The sequence below is a fragment of the Vicugna pacos genome, chromosome 19 (assembly GCF_048564905.1).
Source record: "Vicugna pacos chromosome 19, VicPac4, whole genome shotgun sequence".
Classification (NCBI taxonomy): Eukaryota; Metazoa; Chordata; class Mammalia; order Artiodactyla; family Camelidae; genus Vicugna; species Vicugna pacos.
This window is the reverse complement of record NC_133005.1, coordinates 8,285,070-8,308,113: the sequence shown is the minus strand read 5'-3', so window position 1 is coordinate 8,308,113 and position 23,044 is coordinate 8,285,070. Positions and strand designations below refer to the sequence as shown.

Here is a 23,044-nt window from a genome sequence, read left to right as displayed (position 1 = left end):
CAAGTAACCCCAGAAAAGGTCTCGGGAGGCCCTGGCCCTAAAGGCACAACATAAAAACAGCCATTCTCCCCAGTCTGGAAGACTCTTTATACACTGGCTTGTTCCAGGACTCTTCAAAGCTTGTCCTGCCCTTCATCCACCTGTAAGCAGCAACTAACAAAATGTCAAGAAATAAATATTTTTAATTGAACCTCATCTATACAACTCAAACTCCCCGTCCTCAGAAACTGCACCTTTCTCAGTTTGTATTCACAATCCAGACTCAGCCTATTTAAAGCAGTGTTCCTACAACCTCACAAGTTTCTCTGATTATTTCACATTTAGAGCTTCCCTAAATGTAATGCTTTTGCACATCCCTCCTAAATGGGTTCTGCCCCCAAAGCACATCTTTAAACAACTGCTGAGAAATCTTTTACTCGTCCCATAACAACCAAAGTCTAGATTCATTTCTCACAATATGGAAATGATCTTTATTTCAGGGGATTTTGTGTGCCCTTTGGTCACCTGTTCAAAATAAACTTCTAAGGCTCCTACCATGAAACACTAAGCCTCTCACTTTATCAATGAAGAAAGTATGTATCTTTGTATCGGTCGCACACTCCACCACTCAGTGACACTTCTTTCCTTCCTTCCCATCCTCTTAGTTCATCTGGCGCCAGATCACACTTTCCTCGTTTTTGATTAATCAGTTCAGGTTCTTTAATTCCAAATTGCTTTCCCTAAAAGCTCTAAGTAATTAATACCCATACAATACTTTAGCTTGAACTTCACTTTTCCCACCAGAGAGCTAGTCATCCTTCACGATCCTAAACTCACTCCCTGCCGTCTGGGAACCATGTTCGAGGGAGAAGGAGGGGATGCCCCTTATTCGGCAGCTCCACTTCACAGAGGCACATGTATCACCTACTTCAGCGACAGAGATAGCACAACACACTACCAGCACACACACTAACAGGCCATGAATGTCACTACCTTGGCAGATTAAAAAACACACACATAAATGAGCTAAGACCCGGCTAATTAAATAGACAGTAACAAAGTCTGTTAAATAAGAGCAGGCAACCTTTTTCAATTTAGTTGTCCAATTTGGCTCTTTCCAGGAACACCTGGCCGTGGTCTGGACCTCTGGTCTTTCTTTCATTTCAGAGCTTACATTTACCTTCTCTGGATAAAATTACACTTTTTCTTTTAAATACCAGAGCCCCTCTGGCCTTTGAACTGAGTCTTAAAGCAGTGGGGAATAACAGATAAAGGACTGGAAAGTAACTTGGACAATCTGGAGTCTATTCCTGCCAATGAAACACCATAACAAATGGGATGGGTCATTTAACCTGGATTTAAATTCCACCCTCTTCAGACTGAAGAACAATATTTGACACTGAGTTTAATAACACAGTAACAAGTGACTTTATTTGATATGAGTTTTTTTTAGATAAAGCAGTATTTATTTGACCATGTGAGTATACTCACAAAAAATTATTATTCAAAATCATAAATATATAACTAAAGATAAACATGTTAACAAGCAAAAAAGAACAAGTGTCCATATGCTTATTTTCTTTTTGTTCCTCAACAGATTAAAATTTTATTAGAAATTAGACATAGATCAAAGAATTACAAAGAGCAGGAAAGAAGCTAAGTATATTCTAGGATATAAAGTAATTAAGACACTAGTATATCTGAGAAATTCTAGCACCATTCTAATTAACCTCAATGATGTTTTCAGAGATTCCCAACACTCAGAAGGCTGTGTTTGATGCAAACAGCCTCGGGGAAGGGCCCCATTCATATATATTTCAAAATATTCTCCTGCAAACAAAAGTAGATGGACATTGAGAGGACACTCTGGCTGTGGACTTACCTCCTCTATGGCCTATTTCACTTTGCTAAATTCTGTGAACAGCTGAATCTTATCAACTGTCATGGCCCCACTGGGGATCACAGGCTGTAAAAACCATAGTCTGGTTTGACCAGCATGGTATAGGATTTTGGTGTTGCGAATTTTGTTTGTTGAATAACTTAAAGTGGAATATGTATTGCAATCCATGCCCCTCCCTCCCCAGACTGCCTCCCACATTCGGGCTACTTGCCTGGCCCCTATAAGCATTTGGGTTTGAAACCACTATCCTACAGAAACTCTGTGGTGCAACCAGCTTATCCACTCACAGGCTTCTAAACCTAGGACTTTCTTTTTCTCTGCACACAGGTATGTAAGCTCTAATCTTTATCCAAGACCCAGCTTAAAGTCCACCTCTTCCATAAAGCCTACAGTGAGAAACAGTGCACTTAGGGCAAGTTCTCCATCCTGCTAGTCCCTGTAGTTCTCACTGATGGTTTCATTCTTCTAGCACATACCAAACAGTATGATCTCCCTTTACCGTTTCATTCCCCTGGACCACATACAATGGTCAGGGGCCACATGCTCTACTTTCTCCCTAAAACCTGCACGTAAGTAGTAGTCAGTAAATGTCTGCTGGTGATAATGTTGAAGACAAGGTAAAACAGGTACTGGAAAGAAAAACTGAAGATCCCAAGAGGCCATGACCTCTGATGGAAACATCACTCAAAACCTGTCACTCCTAAGGTCCCTGGCCAGTGAGTTGCTCATAACCTCAGGCTATGCAAATCAATGGAGCAATGAAAATGCAGCACTGCCAGTCCCTTGAGCAAATGACATTAAATGACCACAGAAGCAATGACAATGCTTGCACAGTGAAAATATTTTCAAAATGGGGGGGGGGGCATGCACAATCACAAGCTTCATAGACTTGCCTTAGCTTACAAGGCAATCCCCATTTCCATCCTGTCCCCTGCCCCTCCCTGGAAAATCACACAACCAAAATAAACAGGTATTAGAAAATGGGTAGGAATTTCTATTGTGGTGAAGCTCCATTCTTTTTCCTAGAAAAAAAGACATGACCTAGGAGTTCATTTGTAAAACAGGCATTTCTACCTGCATAATAGAAGAGGGACTTGGTCAATTTTCTCTAGATGGCTAGATGGGCACGCCCCCTTGTGGACACTTCCTGACTCACCTCTGGAATGGTCAGTTGCAACTATGAGCTGTTTCTAAGACCTTATTTCCCTGCAATCATTTCCCTCACTCAATATTAGTAGTAATATTTCAGATAATTTAACTCTACTTTCACTATATCCCCAAATACAAGCTTATTGCTAAAAGTGAGGCATAGTTTTAGACACGTATGATTGAAGTATTTAAATAAAAGATTCAAACTTATCTTGAAAGACCATAAGATTTACATTTAAAGAAAATAACATATGCTTTGCTTTCTCAAAATTAATATTGGAATCACTGATTGTAGATATTTAAGTTAGTAATGTCAACTAAGGAAAGGCATTGTGATAGGAATAAAAAACAAAATGTTCATGCCTCTATATGCCTACAAAAATATGATAAAATAACCACACACACCAATCTCAAAATGGCAATGATGTAAAGTAGATAATTCAATTCAACGAGCATTTATTGAGTACCCATTACATGTACTAAGTAGAAGAAAGGAATTTATTTTGATCTGGATGGCATTTAAGCTGGTCCTTAAAGAAGGACGTGGATTAAAATTTCATTAGGAAGAGAAGTGGTTGGTATTCCATTATTAAGTATTATTTACTCCACAAAGGTAAAGACACACGAGCAAAACTTAGAAATGAAAACTTTCAGCAAATTCAAGAAAAGTCAAATAGAGAAATGTATTTGGAAGGAGAAAAAAAAGATTATTCCAGAAGAGCTATAATGGAAGAGTAGGTTGGGTCCAAGTTTCAAGAGGTTCATAAAGTCAGGCTCAAAACTTTGGGTTTTAATCTACAGATAGTAAAGATTCTATCAAAGCTTCTCCCAGGATAAGAACAAAACCAATGCAGACACTTTTAAGGAAATGTATCTTGGGATAATACACAGAATTAAAAGGAATGGAAAAAGGCTAGAAGCAGGGAGGCCAGTTATGAAGATACTTAAACTGTCCAACCATTAAGGGCAAAAAGGTAAGGACTTGATGGTGGTAAACACACCAAAAAGGAGTAAGTAAAAAAAAAACAAAAACAAAATAAAATAAAACAACAAAAACAAAAACCACAAAACCAAAAAAAAAAAACAGTGCTTGTATTCACTAAACAAATGTTTATTGAACACTAATATGCCAAGCTGAGAAGCCATGGTATAACCAAAACATATATAATCCCTGTCTTCCTGGAACTTACACTCTAGTGGAAGAGAAAGATGTCAAGTGAGCACACTAATGGAGAGGCAATGGGAGCAGCGCGACAGCTGAAATGAGATTTGGTGGGAGAGGCAATATTCCTGGGATCTGAAACCATAGGGACAAAGGCCCTGACTCAGGTAGAATCTTAACATGACCCAGACTCAGAGTAAAAGAGCAAAAGACTAGAAAGAAAGACAGGCACTCGCTCCTATCAAGTCCTATGAGCTCTGTTAAGGGGCCTATACTTTATTCTTGAGAGCAGCTTAGAATATGAAAATGAATATACATATGTATATGTATGACTGAACCATTATACTGTACATCAGAAATTGACACACATTGTAAACTGACTATACTTCAATTTTTAAAAAGCAGTTAGAAGTGACTGAAGAATGTAGACAGGGCCATGACCAAATCAGGGTACACTTTAAAATGATTCTGCGAATGCTGTGTGCAGACTGACTGGAAGGGACACCAGCAGACGAGTCAGAATGCTGCTGTAGTCACCGAGGAGACAGCGATGACGCTTGATTCTAGACATTCTCAGGTAGGGTGTGACAGGGCAAAGAAGAGAAATGTGTAAAAGCAACTGGAAGAGTTTAGGGCAAGGAAATAAAATTTTAGATTCATCCATTCCAACAAAGTTTCATTAAATGGACACTGTGTCAGGTGCCTGTGGAAAATGACAATTACCTGTAGAAAAATTCTGGAGTAAGGAGAAAAAGGCTCTAGTCCACCTGCAAGAGAGCTACATGAGTAAGAGTGGACATGAAACTATTAACTAATGCAACCATGCAATTACCAACTCTTCTAGAATGTTCTGCGTTCATGTAAACAATGATCACTAAGCAGGTGCTCTTCTAGGTCCACTGTGACACATCAGGCAGAAAAAGCAATGAGTCTTAAACACTGGCCCCGTACTTTACATAGCCCTGAAGATTTGTATTTAGTCTGTTGAGAGCAGAGCCTAAGATGCTGCAGTTTTAAAACTCCCCAGATGAATACAATGGTCAGCCAGGTTTAGCAAACGCTAGGATAAAGAATCTCTTAGTGAGAGGATCAAGAGGTTTGGACAAACGTCATGTTGCCAGTGAAAACACATCAGAGAACTATCAAGCTGGAAAGAATGATGGCGATCATCTGGTTCGGCATGCTGCCTTTACTGCTCAGGGAACTAAAGTCTAGAGAGGCTCCCTGTTTGCCCAAGGTCTCCGGGCTGTTAATGGCAGACTGGGACTAGAACTCCCAGTCCACTGGACCCCACCTCTCAGGCTTCCCTGCTTTGTCTGCTCCTCAAGTAATCCTAGCCTCAGGTCTTAAATTCTAAATAGTTTCTGGCATCTGATCTTTTATTTAAAAGGTTCTAGGCTGATTACAGAAGACACAGGCCAATCAGGCCTTTAAAAATTCTAGATAGTTTTCCTTCAACTTAATTAAGCATGGATCTTATCTTGTGATCTGGAAACACCCTTGTTATTTATCTGTGTGTGCGTATGTGTATGCGTGCATGTGTGTGTGTGTGTGTGTGTGTACACATTTGTCTTTTCATGTGTTTGTCTATTCTACTGGTCTTATTAGCCATACATGAGTCAGCACTACTACGCCTGTGATGGTCAACTCAGGTCATTAGCACATGGTGATATCGTGTGAGGACATATTTAAAAGTTCTGACTTAGTATCTGATGCTTTTAACATCATGGTCTGAGCCAGTTCTCAGATAGGAAGATCTATCTGTAGACCCAGTGAAATTCCATTCCCTGGAGGCACTTCCTTTTAGGAACGCTATAAATGGTGATTTGCACATTATATACAGGATCAGCTGAGACTATCCCTATGACAATGAAGGAAAGCTCTGTTTTCCCCCCTCCCTTGGTTCTGTTAAACGCTAAAATTTAAAGGAGGCTCAACAGAGCTGATGATACTAAAATTGGAGGGGGGATTTACAAGTCCGACAATATCTGATGTCAACCTAAAACAAGTCTCCTGGAAAACCACAAGTTACTTTCCTTACAAAATAAAAACAGCAGTTAAGATCTGTTAACACTCATTTCTTACCTCAATCATATCTCACTTACAACTTTAAGACTCAGTATAAATTTAAGGCACAGCTTTGTGAGGGTTTAGGGAAGACTTGGGAAGAAATCCAACCTACTAGCTATTGAATCTTTATAAGAGAACTTAGAAGCTTTTTCGAAAGCTGGAGAAAAAAAATATTCCAATTGTCCAGCTATCAAGGGTTGAAAGTTCTGGATTTGGATAACTGGTGAACTGACATAAAGTGCTGCAAATCACAGACATTTAACGAAACCCCTATTGCAAAGGAAAAGTGATCACTAGGCTCTGGAAGCTACATAAATGCATTTGGTGGTGGTTATCTAGCAATATACTTAAACAAGCTACTGGCCTACTTACTGATTTACATGTAAGTTCTATAGGCTTAATCAAGCTAGTCTGAGGGCATGAAAATATTATTTTTAATATATTACTTACAATTCAAAGAAATAATTTCCAACAGAAGATAATCACTCCACGGGATGAATTTTCAGTTTTATGAAAAATCTTAAATATATAAAGTATATTTCTTTATGTAAAAGAGGAGGCAAAGCAGTTTCTTACTTCTGTTTACTCGGATACCTATGCATTAACTACTTGAGAAACACAGCAAGACTCCAGATCAAGTAAACATCTATAAAAGGCTAATTACTCCTTTTTCTGCACACATAATTCACAGACATGTACACAAGTACAAATAGAACAATCTGAGAAGAATATGTTGTTTTTTTGTGCATTTATTTTCTTTGATCTTAACCTACCTCTCACCCAAAAAATACAGTGATTTAGTATGATACAGTTAAGCGTTTACATAATAATTTCAAGATGGTGGATAAAAGGGAAAAATGTTACCCACAATATACTTCAAAAGAATAGAATATATTTATATGAAGCGCACAAAGCAATGCCCAACATTTCCTTTCTGAAACATGTGGCCAATTTGATGTCCCTATGTGGTGGCTAAAGAACACAAAATTAAAAGTTGTAGCATCTCTTTAGAGTGGTTTTGGACACACAACACTGTACAAAGCATTGCAAAATTTTCTAAACTTATTCATCAGAAATTGAAGAATGAAAGATACTTACATGATGGAAAAGGTCTGATTATCGTTCATATCACTGCCCTATACAAGTACTGCTTTACCTAAAACCAATGAAATTAATTGGAAACTTAAATTACTTTGTAAAAGTGGTGGGAGGAGGCAAAGAATTCCATGTATATCCAACTGTAGAATCTGTTATTAAAGAAAAAAAGACATGGAAACTATTTCAACAATATGCTTGTGAAAAGTGAACAGGGGGAAAAAAAGGCTTGAAACATCAAAAATGTTGAGATCAAACAATACCCCCAACCTCTTTTAACACTCAAAAAAGAAAAGTCTCTTCCAGCAATATCCAGGGCTAGTTGTTTGAAACTGATATTTAGGAAATCTCGATCATGATGTGCACAGTCTGTTTTCCCAACATGTGTACCTCCTCTGTGCACAACCCTTCCAATTATGTGACAACTCAGTCAGTCCTGGAGCAGAAGCTAAGAATAGCGACTGGGCAATGAGTCAACCACTTCATTCCAAGATGGTTTTTCCTTTTTCAAAAAGTGATAAAGATTAACACCAACACAACTACCTTTTACTTTTTGTATCAAAAGGTAAATTTAAAACATGTCAACACTTCATTACATAAACTAAATATCCTCACAGCAATGAGAGTCCACGGCAATACTGTCTGGGGAGAACGCAGATGCCAATTTGCAGGAAGGAGAAAGGATGGAGGAACATGCTGAGCTGCACCGTGGATATGTGATCAGCAAAACTCAGGCCGAAGGAAGCTCCACAGGACAAACAGTTCAGGCTCCTTTTCACAAACACAGTCCTCACTTTGTGTAGTTCTGATACAGACAAATTTCAGTTACCATAGCCTGGTTAAATAATACCACTCAACAACATGGTTCAAATTTCAGTTACCATGGTGTACGAACTGTGAGTAACTGCATAAAATACAAACTTCACTACCAGCTCTTCAGCTCAGAGATCACTATGTAAATATTAGACGCCCATGATGATCAGTGACCAACCATGCCATTTCATTCAAAGTCTGTCACTGATGGGCCATTGCACAGACAGCAAAGTGTATAGCTGTGTTGCTTCCTTGTCTCCCAGTGACGAATCCACGTGACATTTTACAAAAACAGATCATCAAAAAAGGGCACTAGCCAAGAAAGATGAAAGTGAAGCAAAGAAACACAAAGTGACAATGCTGGAAGTAAAATTCTAATAAAAGATAAATGAAGTTATGGAAGAAATAGTTGACTGTGGGAATTTTCGACACTGCCACCACTCAAGAGACTGTAGATCTAGTCAGAGAACTTAGTGAAGACAAACTTATCAACATAAATAAGGAATGCAGCTGTGACAAAAGGATGAAGATGTCCTGGAGGAAGTGTCACTGGCAAAAAATTCTTGACATGAAATATCTGAGAGATATTTTATACAACATGGAAACAGCAAAGGATAAAATGCTGAAAGCTGATTCAAAATTAAAAAAGAGTTTGACAGCTCACCACGACATAAACAGATGCTCACTCTGTATCACAAGTTATATGACAGGAAGGCAAGCACTGTTCAAATGATTCTTGATACGTGGTTTTTACACAGAAATAACATACTTTACTTCTCAACGTTTTAAAGTAGTATACTAAATAAATCTTCATTTCACTCTTTTTATTATTTGTTTTTCCACACATTTATCATCAAGAGTAAAAGGGTTTTTGATGTTTTAACAAAAATGGTTAAAAATCATGGAACCAGTGTAATTTTTTGCCATTAAGATCCCTTTGTACAGTTTGGTCTGCAGTCATTTTTATGGTCTGGCACTGCCAAGCAAAGTGGCAATCTATATGGGAAAGGGAAGGGTAAGGAAAAATGCAGAAGAGCCAGGTCTACCCAGAGATGGGAGTGGAACAGAGAGTAGACAACTACTGATTATACATTATACAACCCTACAGGTAAATAATAATACCTTTCCTTTCTCCAGCATGTCTTCCCTCCAAGTCTCACACACACATACACACACACACATACACACACACACACACACACACACACACACAACGCACACACAGAGGCATGAATGGCATAGAGATGTCAATGGTTAAGAATACACAATTACTTGGAATTTATAATTCCTCATTTTTTAATATTATATCTGAAAATCCATGTATTATGAAAGTGAAGACAAAACGTGTTTTTATTTGATTTATTTGTGGATTAGCTGCGTAACCCAGTACTGGTTTGTAGCAACAAGGGACAATAACAATATTAATTGTGGGGAGGAAGATAATAAAAAAAAACAACTTTCTCCACTTATGCTACGTACCATAAGTTACCTACTACTCCCCTCCCCTTCCTTTGACAACAAAACAAGTATTCTGTTTGGGAAGACAATGTGTCTAGCAGCCAGCCATGAACTATGAGACAGTAATTAGGAAAATCCATTCATTCCCTAGGCGCCTTTGCAGCTGGGAATAGCCAGCCATGGGACCAAATGGTCCCCCTTGTCTACTGCCCCTCCAAGAAGTAACTAAGGAGAAGTCTATTGAGAGAGATTCTGGGAAACTTTTGATTAAAAAGTGACAGACACACCCGGCACTAGTCTCCCCACCCCCACCCACCTTCTTCTCATCTTGGATGCAGATGTGACATCTAAAACTGCAGGAGCCACATTACAACCATAAAGCGAACGGCATGAGAGGAAGGCCCAAGAGAATCCCAGATGCGCTGGCTCTAGCATCACTGAGAACCTAAGCTAATGAATTCTCGCAAACACCCAAATTTTTTATTATGAGGCAAAAGGCCAGGGAGCAGAGGGACAAATCTGCATTTCCTAAGTCACAGTCAGGTCTTCTGTTGTTTGCAGCAAAAAGCATTCCATGGATTAACCATTCCTACTTAAAACTAAGTCAGATGTAAACGTAAATGGTCAAAGACAGGAAAACAGAAATACTCTAATTAATTGAAGTAACAAGCTAAACATTTTTCTTGCTTTAACTTTGATTTCTATTAGTACTGTGATCATGTCTGTTCAATCAATTCTCGTTTTTGGAAAAAAAGTATCAATGTAAGAAAAATTTCTAAATTTATATACTTTATTCTCAGGCTTTAAAATACTTATCCTACTATATACTCCTTTCAAAACAATATTTATCTCCTTCAGCACTGCGTAATAAAAAACGTGAACATTAGGGAAGTTATCAAAAACTCTATTCTTCCTATATTTATGTACCCAACTCACAGCCTCTTTTGTGTAGCTTATCCCCCAGCACTATGGGGCCTTAGTCAACGCTGGCTAACCAAGACTATGCTGAGACTATACACACAGGGCAGGGAGAAACACACTAAATACAGGTTGACGTAGAAAATAGCCATTTGTCCTTTCCTGCCTTATCTCTAAAAACTGCTACACTTCCTCTTAAAAACGACAGTTTTATGCTCCACTGGCTCACTGTCTGGTGGTCTTTTCTTTCTGGGAGCATTATTACCTTTACAAAGGTTATGCAACAAACATCTGTAAAACAAAGCCTGTGGCCAGCATCCTTCCCTGAAGGCAGGAGCTGGGTCCTAGTTTTTTTTAGAGACCAATGTCAAACACAGTGCTTTGAACACATTGAAGTTCATGTATTCTGAACATTAAAAATATCTTCTTATCATTTCTGGGGCCTAAAATACTCTATTTGAATCATGCCTGAATTCAACCTCTCCACCCACAATGACCTGCCTCCCTTCTCTCCGTCCCTCCATTACAAGACTCCACTCAAGGCAATTCCTTCGGTAGCACTTTTCCTTCTTGTTCGGCTGAGTGACCTTAAAGATGACGGCCACAATGGCAAAGAGGACAGTGTCTAAGTCAGTGACAGCTGTCAAGCACTTGAACATCCATTATTAACAATTCTGTTTCTCGTTAACAGTCCTGCTACAAGAGCAGAATATCACTATTTTCAGTTAAGGAAACTGAGCCTTCATAGGTGAAATTATTCACTGAATTCACAGAATATAACTGACAACAGTACACTCTCCTGACCCCATCTCCCTCTCTCTCACCACTCTGTGGCAAGATTTCCCAGAAGAGTTTTCTCCACGTTTGTTTCCTTGCTCTCCCTGATGGACCTGGTCCACACTGGTCTACAATCCATGTCACAGAACGGTCCTTATCCAAGGCCACCATCTCCAGGTGCCAAATACAATGGCCAGTCCTCTGTCCTGCCTGTTTTCTCAGCAGCACTTGACCCAGGCATTGACTAACTCTGGATGCTCTTGCTCTGCTTACTAGACGCTCTCCTGGCGGCACCTCTGCCTCACTGGCTTCTCCATCCTTCTTCAATGCTGGTTTCTCCTCCTCTCAACTTGTACACGATGGCCTGGCCCAAGGTTCAGTTTCCAGACCTCCATCTCCACTCGCTCATCTGGCCACACGTATTTATATGCCGTTTGATGTCAACAATTTCCAAATGGGACTCTCCCTCCTAACCGCCCCACTCAAGCTTTAGACACATATAATCAACTCCTTTCCTGCCACCTCAAGCTTTTTATTGGAAATCTCCTTAACCAGGCTAATGAGTGGTTATTCAATTTTTTCAAAATCTGAATATTCTCTTGGTGAAGCAGAGAATCATAAAAAAGGATACATATAGTAAATATTTCCTTTTTATTTAAAACACAAAAATCAATTCATTCTCACCAGCCAACCTTTTCATGTAAGACCAAAGCCTTTTCTCTGAATGTGAGCCCACATAAAAATGTTCCATATCATCTTTCTATAACAACCTGGATTGTCCCATGATTTCAAGCTTTTATCTAAAATAGAACAAGAATACAAAGACATTAACAGTGCACTCTGAATGCAGAATGTTTCTAGATTTTTTGATTTTTTGCAATCTCTTACAGCTGGCTTGCCCATACTTAATTCTATAGCAAATTTTTATAGACCCATTCTGCTTTTTCAAGTTAGTTTTCAAACAAACTCTTAGTTTTCAAGCAGACAAGTCTCTTTTTAGCCTCAATATTCATCAGTTTACAAGCTCTTGATGAATTATGTTGTTACAATGATAAAAAACAATTAGCATAATGAAGCTTTTGATGGCATAAAATTCAACTCAAAGGAGTAAAAGGAACACAGAACACTGAGAGTGTCTATTAGCTTTGGGTGATTAGAGTGCTTTGGCATCAAATAATAGGTTTTATGGTGAAAATAGGAAGCATTAGTTAATCTGAGTCTACTAAGGGAATATGGAGGAAGAAAGTTCTTGACTTTCATTTCCCACCTCCATTACCATGAAGCCAACTTTTTCCAGCCCTCCTCACCTTAGGAAATGGCAAATACCCAAAGCCTAAAGCTAAAATCTTTTGGTCCTTTCTCTAGCTTACCAATATTTAAGGTTTCAGTGATTCCTGTCTTTCTAGAGAAGAACTTTAAAATATATCCTGGATATACTCACTTCTCTCTGTCTGCATCCCAATCACCCACAGTCCAAGGTGCCATCATCTCCCAACTGTAATAACTTCATGCCTGGTCTCCTCGCTTCACCTCTATTCTTGCCTCCTCCTGTTCTCCACATAGCAGCCCAGCAGAACTCTGTAAGATGCGAACACGGTCGCACTGCTTCTCTGCTTGTAACTCTTCAACAGCTACTCATTATTCCTGAAGTACAAGGGGAAGCTCCTCAAAGAGCCAGCACCTTCCTAACTCTCCAGCTTCAGATCATACCCTTCTCCTCTTGCCCACTCTGCTTTGGGCACACTGACCCTCCTTCCCCATTCCTCCAGTATGCCAAGCCCCTACCAGGGCAACTGCACATGCAGGTCATTTTCCCCAGAACATTTTCCCACTGACTTTCCATAAAACTCACTTCGTATTTTTCTGTTGTCACCTTAAGTGTTCCATCCTCATAGAGGTCTCCGTTGATCATCCTACTAAAGGAGTCTTCCTCTGAGTCTCCTTTCCATCTCTCACATCCGAGTTACTTTACATCACATCAGCTTGTGCTTTTGTTTTTCCTTTACAAGAGTTACCAAACATAGCAATCGTCACACTTAGTTATGTGTTTATATGTTTGCACCGCTATCCACTAAAATGAAAAGTTTCATTAGAGCATGAATTTCCTCCAGCTTGTTCATCACTGTTTCCTTACTACCCAGCTCAGTACCAAGAGTAGCTGCTTAATGAGTATTTTCTGAATAAAAAAATGAATCTTTTGAATAAGACCAGCTGAAGATATTCTCCACGAGATCAACTGATATTTCCATGCACAAGAACCCTAAACTGATGCTCATGAAAAAGAAAAAAAGATCTGTATAGGAATGGTCATGGCAGCTTTATTCATAATAGTGAAAACCTGAAAACAAACCAAATGTCTGTCAACAAGAGAATGGATAAACAAATCACAGTAAATTCATACTAGGAAATACTAGTCAGTAATTAATAAAAATAAACCTGAGATACAATGTCTCAAAAACATTTGTTAAAGAAACCAAACAGAAAAGAGAGCACATTCTGTATGAATCCAATTACATAAAGTTTAAGAGCAACACAAAACATCCAGGGCGATAAAAATTAGAGTAGTGGCTGCCTACAGAGGGTGGAGAATGGCTGGGAAGAAGCACAAAAGAACCAGAAATGTTCCACATTTTGACAGGTATATGGGTTACACAGGTGTACACATTTATAAAAATGACTAAACTGCTCACAGTATGCAAATTTTATCACTTTTTTTTAAAAGGACAAAAGTCCTAAATTTGCTCACTCAGACATCACATGAGATACAAAACCCAAGACAGAACCATACTACTGTCTACTTTCACCAAGCTCTCCCTACTCATCTGTTCATTTGCCTCCTAAACTCCTACTCTTCTCTGGCAGAAAACAAAAAGCATTGGACCAAAATGTTTGATTAACAGGCCCATGCGGCAACATACTGGGGAAATAACTATCACGATGAGCGGTGATTCAGTATGCATTCAGAGATGAGTAAACCATACACAGCTATGATAGGACACATAAACCAGTACACAAGCAATTACAGAAGGGCTAATCAGTGAAGGATATTAAGGAGATGCCAAGACGTATCAAATGACTATGTGACATGAGAAGTCCATCATGAACTGTGTGCTAGTGGACCTCTAAGCCACAGGTTGAGCAAGAATATTACTGTTTTTAACTTTTTTCTATCCCTCAAACACCTAAGAAATGCCACACATGGACTCATGATGGCAACACTAATGCATGAAAGGCAAACAAAGAATGCATAAGAAGCAGCAGTAGAGACGTGTAATTAGAATGTGCAAAAAAACTACATGAATCCAATATATACATTTCCTTATAACACTCTATCCCCTGAACAGCTGTGTTAATCCAGAGCTGCAAGGACCAAAAACAGCAGCTATGAGCCACACGCAGCCACTGAGCACTGAAAATGCAGCGAGGACAAATGAGAAGCTAAATTTTTTATTTTATTATATTTTAATTAATTTTAATTCTAAAACAGATATTCAATTCGATTAGTGGAAAGTTTTAAGTATGCTTATAATATAACTTGTTACATAAACCTACTTTTTCAACTGTTAATTTTAGGATATATAAGTACAGACCAAATACTGCCAAGGAAAATTTAGTGTCATAATTGAGACATGATGTAAAAGTGTTAAGTACACACTGCTTTTGAAGACTTAATACAAAAAAGGAAAGAAAGTAAAATAGCTCACTAAGAATTTTTTCATTAGTTACATCTTTGAAGTAATATTTTGGATTCACTGGTTGAAATAAAATAATTATTAAAATTAATTTCTCCTGTTTCTTTTTACTTTTTTAAACGTAGCTACTGGAAAACTTAGAAGTACGTATGCGGCATGCATTACATTTTTACTTGATAGTACTATTCTGAAGCTTATACATCTAAATGCAGACTAAATATATCATTATGATACATTAATTATTAATATTTCAAACACCTCCTGACCTTTTCACTTGATTGTCTTCTTTTCTTTAGTTGAATGAAATCTGTTTCCACCCTTTCTGCCAGCTCTAGTTTCCTCTTGTTTCTTTTAAATGCAGCTAAACTGAATCCTATAAAAGAAACATTAAAAATAACATTTGAAAAATATTAGGGCAATGGGGGCAGACAAGAAATCCTGAAGAGCCTTCTCAGGACAGAATCCCTGAGAATGTTGGATAAAGAGTTTTATAAGTCTTTTCAGTGTACACTGAGGTGGTAAGGATAAGAAAAATAATCTAAGGTTAAAAAATCAAGAAGAAGGTCAAATCCAGAGAGACAAGTGAGTTCTGAAGGTAGATGCTGTCTGGGAGTATCTGCTAATGCAGATAATGCATGGTCAGCCCTGGTCTGGAAGGTCTCTGTATGAGAGACAAGAGATGAGACTCGGCTGGGCCATTGCAGCAGAAGAAAACATACTGGAGATCATCCACCTAAAATGGCAGGAACCCCACAGGGTGAAATGCCCAGTGAAAAGGAAAATTAGAAAAAATCCCAATATGCAAAGCAGCAGGAAACTTGCAACACACAGCCTTGGCTACAAATGTAAGAGAAGAAAGGTCCTGTTACACGGAACTGGCTTGGGATGGGGATTTCTGCTGGGGGTGGGGTGCACACGTGGGGAGGGTTTATTTTTAAAGAACGATTGGAATTATAAGCAAATATATAAATAATATTAAAATACAAAAATGTAAAAAATATTTAAATATTCAGATAGGATTAGGAGAATTCATATGATCTGTGTGGCTTGAAGAAAACAAAAATGATGTTTGTGAGGTAATGAGTCAAAAACCCACTAAACACAAATGTAAATACTCCCTGGAAAAACCCACCTTAACTCACCCAGACATCAAAGAATTCCCATGTTCCAATGAACATGAGCCCATAGTTTAAAAAAACTCATAAAATACATGAGAAGTAAATCAAGGATGAAAAAATTAAAGTCAGTCAAACATTAGAAAGTATAATCCAACCTGCAAAGACCTCAGATACTGGCATAATCAGATACAGAATATAAAACAGGTTTACACTCAAAGACATAAGAAGAAGGTATTGAAAATATGACTAAGGAACAAAAGATGATAAAATGCCCAGGCAGAGTTGAAGAAGAACCAAACAGAACTTCTAAAAATAAAAAATATGACAACTGAAATTTTAAAACTTGATATATAGATTTAAACAATTAGATTCAGCTGACAAGGGACATTACAAACTGGAATATAACACTGAAAAGATTTACCAAAGTTTTCTGATAACAGCAGACTAAATTATTCAGAGTAATTCTCCCACCAAATATTATCAAAAATATTGGATAAAACATGAAAAACACCACCTTAAAAGCATTAAAAAACCTTACAAAAAAACACCAAGCTGAATTTTGAGGGTAAATTGAGGACTAAGCCATTATTATTGTGCCATAAGCACCTGCAACACCAGCACACTTGACTTGGATTACACGGCATCGAGGAGGGGCGTAAGTCAAACCCAGGGCCCACTAAGGGGGGAGCTTTATAGGAGCCACTTCGCACAGAAAGCTGGGGATTGAAAGAGCCAATACCCTCACAGAAAGGCTGAGCCAGAACCAAGCAAGTCCACCCCTACCCTCTATCCAGTACCAAGCGTGTTCAGGCAAGGCTGTCCTAGATCACTGCAGAACAGGAGGGAAAAAAAGAACAAGCACAAGAACAAGAAGGAAGGAGGAGAGGAAGGGTAATGGGGTGAGTCAGAAAGAAAAAAAGATGAAAACTGTCCCTGAAAGTTTTTGGATTGACCGGGGTTCTTTTTGCAAACATGTGGCCTGAGTGGGTCATGGAACATTCAGCTTTGAACTAGGCTTAAGGAAGATTCTGATGAACGTGTGTGAAATAATAGAAAATATATGGTATTTGGTCTCTGCCTCGGTTCCTGACACAGAGCTCTTAAACTCCTTGTCATTGGTAAGTGGTAAGAGCACTAGGAGCATCTTTTGTTTTAATATTTGGTCTTTGACCTTTGTTCCTGACACAGGGCTCCTAAATCCCTTCTAATGTCCTGGGTGTCAGACTGTCTTTTCTCTAATGAGGGGTGGGTGGGCTCCCTGATGGCTTCAGGATGGGTGCTGGTCACCAAGTCATGATTAGAAGCTTGGGACTTTCAGCCCATCACCATTCTCTGGGAAGGGGAGAGAGACAAGTGATTGAATTAATGATTGACTGGCCACACCTTTTTGACGAAATCTCCATAAAGCTTCCAAAAGCACAGGATTTGGAGAGATTTCAGGTAGCTGAACACACCTACATGACCAGGTGACAACCTGGACTTGCAGCCCCTATACTCTAGTCTACAGAAAAAACAGAATTAGTAAGTTGGAAGACTGGTCAGAAAGAAGTTATCCAGAATGCAGCTGAAAGAGATAAAATAAAGATACACAGGAAAGGTTAGGAAACAGGGAAGATAATTTGAGGTCTAATATATATTTTTGTATGTTTGGTTATTTTTTTTCTAATTTTTTTTCTAATATATGCTTAAATCATTATTTCTAAAGGTGAAAAGTAAAAGAATGACATAAGTTTCATTTTTTTCAAATTGGACAAGAATTTTTCCAAATGGCAAAAGCCATTAATCCACAGATTTAATAATTCCGAAGAATACCCACAAATTAAACTGAAATCATGAAAGCCCATCACAAGATACATCAAATAAAAGAGAACAAGAACAATGACATAGAAAAATCTAAAAACAGTAAGGGTAACGTTACCTTCAAAAAAGTGGCAGTTAGAATAGCAGACTTTTTAACAGCAACAGTGGAAGCCCAAGACAGTGGACTGATTATCTTCAATGTGCAGAAAGGAAGTATCTGCCCACCTAGAGCACTATATCCAGTAAAATAATCCTCCAAAAATGAACGTGAAATAAAAATAGCTTCAGGTAAACAAGAATGAACAAATTCACCATCAGCAAGACCTGTTCTGATGAAACACTAAAGGGTGTGCTTCAGTAACAGGAAAAATAATAAATAATACAAAATGAAAGCTCAAATAACAAAGAAAGGTAGCAGGGAGCAGTGGAGAACTAAGTGCAAAGGAAAGGTGTGTTCAGGCACATCTAAATGAAAACTGCTGAATAAAACAATAATTAAAGTTCTATGATGTTTTTTAAGTAGCACTTAAGGTATGAAAAAGTTAAGAAGCTATTAAATGTTCATTCAAGTATTGTATAGTTCTTGCATTACCTGAAAAGTGGTAAAAAGTAACATTTTCTAGCAGAATTTCATAAGTCAAGCATGTATGTTGAAATCTTCAGGTTAATTAGTAGAGAATGATAAAAGAAGGCAAAAACAACATAGTAATAGAAGAGAAAATGTAAAAATAGAAAATAATCCTTAAAAAGGCAAGAAATTAGATTAAAGGAGACATAGATCATGTGGGGCAAATAGCAAAAAGTAAGAGTAGATTCAAATTCGAATATATAAATAATGACATGAAATGTAAGTGGGCTTACTGCATCAATTAAAATACAAAGATTGCCCCCTCAAATTTTTAATATATATGTTGCTTTTAAGAGACATCTTAAATAAAAGAATACATAGAAAGATTGAAAACAAAAGGATGGGAAAAGATACAGATTCAAACATTAATCAGAAGGAAGCTACTGTAGCTATTTGGGTATCGACCAAGCCGACTTTAAGGCAGTAAGTATTGTTAGATACAGAATGCCATTTCTTTAAAATAGAAAGGTTACTTAACCAAAGTCTCTTGTGGGGCTATTAATATATATGTGCAAGTAGAATACATAACAACTGGAGCAAAACTAAAGAGAAGTTTCATTAGGTCCTTACGGTATATAGTATGTGATAAATACAAGGAATATAAGGTTGTTTAACATTTTAAAAAATCAACATAATATATTATGCTAACAAATCCTATTTAATATCCTCTTAATAGATAAAAAGGATCTGATAAAATTAAAGACTCATTTATAATTTTTTATCTTACCCAAAAAAACTCCCCAAATAGAATGAAGCATAGCTACAAATTTTCAATCAAAAGCATCACACTTAAAATAAATGCTCACTATCATCATTTCTATTAAACTCCATCCTAATGATCCTTTGCCAGTATGAAAGGGAAAAAAAGTATAAAAATTAGAAGGAAAGAAACAAAACTCTAATTATTCACAACTGACAGGATTATGAATTTAGGGAATCAACAAGAATCCACAGATAAATTATAAGAAAAATACAAGAGTTTAGCAAGGTAGCTGGAAACAAATGTGTGTGTGTGTGTGTGTGTGTGTGTGTGTGTGTATACACAGTTATATTCATTGGTAAAAAAAAAATTATTCTGAGAAACACTGTAGTCATCAAAAGAAAAAGCCAAATTCTGTAACTATATATGGTGACAAATGTTAACTAGACTTACTATGATGATCATTTTGCTACACAAATATCAAATCATTATGCTGTATACCTAAAATTAATAATGTTATATGTTAATTATACCTCAATTAAAAAAAAGAGAGAGAAGGAAAAAAAAAAAACCAACACTTTGGCATCGTCTTGTACAGGTGAAGACAGGCAGCCGTTACAATCCACAAATTCCACTACAATGCGTGTATCTAGGGAATGCCCACTGATACAAAAGACATATGTAAGAAAATTTGTAGCAGCTCTGTTATAACTTCAACCTGAAACCAACACTACTGTCCACTGACAAGATGTATGCATACTACAGTTTACAATAAAGAGGTTCAAAAAAGCAAAGTGAAAAAAAAGATATTATTTACAATACTAACCTAATTGCAAAATATCTGCTAATAAACTAATCATGAGATGTGGAAAACAAAAATACAATTTTACAAAACTTTACTGAAGAATAAAAAAGTACTCTTGATTAAATCTGTCCTGGATGGACAATATTATTATTATTCAATATTGTTAAGCTATTAATTTTCCCCCGAGTTGGTGTAAATTAATCAAAGTAACAATGAAAAAAGAACAAAGATACCTGACATATTACTTTTAAGATTAATCAATAACATTTTAAATAAGGAAAAACAAATTTGTTGGGAAAATTAGATGGAAAGGGAAACAGAGCTGCCCTCAAAACAAAGTCTAAGAACAATACTGTAGTAATGGACACACACAAAAAAATGAATGGAACTAACCAACAAGTTTAGACAAAAACTCACGTATATTCTAATGGAGTTTGAGATGACACTGATATTTCATACCAGTAGGAAATGTATATTTTATTAATAAAATTTCCTGGCACAATACATTCCCTATTTGGAGAAAAAAACACAAATTAGATTCCTACTTCACACCAGACACAAAAATGAAACCTTACAGGTATTAATGATTTAAACATATAGATTCTAAAAAAAAGAAAAAAAGAGTCCAAAAAGATTCAACCATTACACAGTAGGCCTATCAGTCTTTTTTGAGAGAGACTTTATTTTTTATTGGTTTTGTTTTCATTTTAAAGTAGAATATTTCACACTGAATGTTACCAAAGCCAGACTCCATTAAAAGCATGGCTCACTGACAAAACCACATAAAATGTAAAACGTCTGTAAGGCAGAAGACATCATACAAAAGGTAAACGACAAATGACCTATCCTTAAATTTTAAAGTATATGAAAATAGCTATGAGATAGGACTGATATCCTTTAATCAGAATGGTCTAATATAAAAGGAACAAGTTGGAGCCAGAGGGAAGACGGCAGGGTAGGAAGCACCGGAAATCCATCTCCCTACCTGGCAACACCTGGCCTGCTGGAATCTGTCTAATTTAAGTATTATGAAACTCTGGAGTCTATTAAAAGAGGAGGGTTCCCAGGGGAAGGCCTGGACGTAGACTGTGGTTAATTTGGGTCGATTTCAGCTCTTAGTGTAGTAGCTGCTACCCATTCCCCATCCCCAACCCCATGGCAGGCAGCCATGCCTACGTTCCTAGGGCAGCCGGCACACAGTCTGTAAGAGCCAGGGTGGGCAATAAAGACCCTATCCTCCAACTACCCGAATCAGCACTCTGATTGCTGGTTCTGGTCACAGAGATGCAGACACTCAGAGGTAGACAGCCACTGTAGCAATGTCTCCTGCTCCAGCTGAAAAGACTTAGAATAGGGAATCTAAAAAGTTAGTGCTTTCCTGTGGCCCCGACCTTTTTCTTTTCCCCTCTTTTCAGAGACAGACATTTAAGGAGATATACAAAATGGCCAATAAGCACATGAAAAGATAGTCAACAGCATAATCATTAGGGAACTGCAAATCAAAGCCACGAGATATCATCTCATACCCATTAGGATGGCTACTATAAAATAAACAGAAAAAAAAACCAGAAAATAATATGTGTGGAGAAACTGGAACCCTTGTGCACTATTATTGGGAATTTAAAAATGGTACAGCTGCTATGGAAGAGTATGGTGGTTCTTCCAAAAATTAAAAACAAAATTACCATATAACCCAGCGATTTCATTTGAGTACCCAAAAGAATTTAAAACAGACCTCTGTATACTTATGTTCACAGCAGCATTATGTATACATAATAGAATATTATTCAGCCTTAAAAAGAAATTCTGACACATGCTACAACATGGATGAACCTTGAGGACATCATGCAAAGTGAAATAAGCCTATCACAAAAGAACAACAGATGTGTGATTTCACTTACATGAGGTACCTAGAGTAGTCAAATTCATAGGGACAGAACTCTGAATGATGGTTGCCAAGGGCCAGATGGGAGGAAAAGAGGAGTTAGAGTTTAATGAATACAGAGTTTCAGTTTTTCAAGATGAAAAGGATTTTCCAGCTAGATGGTAGTGACAGTTGTACAACGTAAATATACCTAAAACCACTGAAGTGTACCATTAAAAATGTTTAAGATGGTAAATTTTACATTGTGCATTTTATCAAAATTTTTAAAAAGAATTACCAAAAAACCCGACATGAATATTTATTTATAGTAGTTTTATTTATAATAGCTTAAAACTGGAAACAACACCGATGCCCTTCAAGGATAAATAATTAAACAAACAGTGGTACATCCATCCATACCATGGAATAGTCAGCAATGAGATGGTACTTGCTACTGATGAGCACAGCCATCTGGATGAATCTCCAAAGAATCGGACTGAGTGATTAAAATAAAAGGCAATTCCCAAAGACGTACATCCTGTATGATGCCATTTATATAACATTCTTGAAATGACAAAATCACACAAATGGAGACTAGATTAGTAACTGTCAGGTTTTAAGGAAGGGGTAAAGGTAGGAGGTGAGTGGGAGAGACTATAAAAGGGCAATGTGTGAGATCCCTGTGGAGATGGAAGGGCTGTGTATCTCAACTGTATCAATGTCAATATCCTGAATATGATACTGTACAAAGGCTTGCCAAGGTGCTCCCACTGGAGGAAATGGGCAAAGGGTACATGGGATCTCTCTGTATTATATCATGTGATGGCACATGAATTTATAAATACTTCAACATAAAAAAACTGAAACAATATAACTGGCCATGTTAACCAGCCATATGAAATTAAGTGCTGATATACTGTATACCAATTATGATAAAACTCTATAATTATAGAATATGTTCAGTATTATCATGCTGTCTTTCAAAATAACCTACTTAAAGGCAGAAAACTGTAATACAATCTAGCCAATAGAAAAGAAAACAGGATTCCTTGTGGCAGAATCATGCCCATAAATTGTTACAATGTCCCTATTCTACTCATTACCTCAGGTCTACCC

General features: G+C 37.5%; 1 protein-coding gene across 5 annotated transcripts in view; it reads right to left on the bottom strand.

The window, feature by feature from the left end:
• Window positions 1-23,044, bottom strand: part of TASP1 (taspase 1) — a 257,097-nt gene that overhangs the window by 172,999 nt on the left and 61,054 nt on the right. For all 5 annotated transcript variants that reach the window (XR_012061608.1, XM_072943776.1, XM_072943775.1 and 2 more), the window contains exon 8: window positions 15,280-15,386. Coding sequence is in view for 4 of the 5 variants with exons in the window: in XM_072943776.1 (XP_072799877.1) it covers window positions 15,280-15,386 (107 nt within the window). In the remaining variant the exon portion in view is untranslated. The remainder of the gene's footprint in view (window positions 1-15,279; window positions 15,387-23,044) is intronic.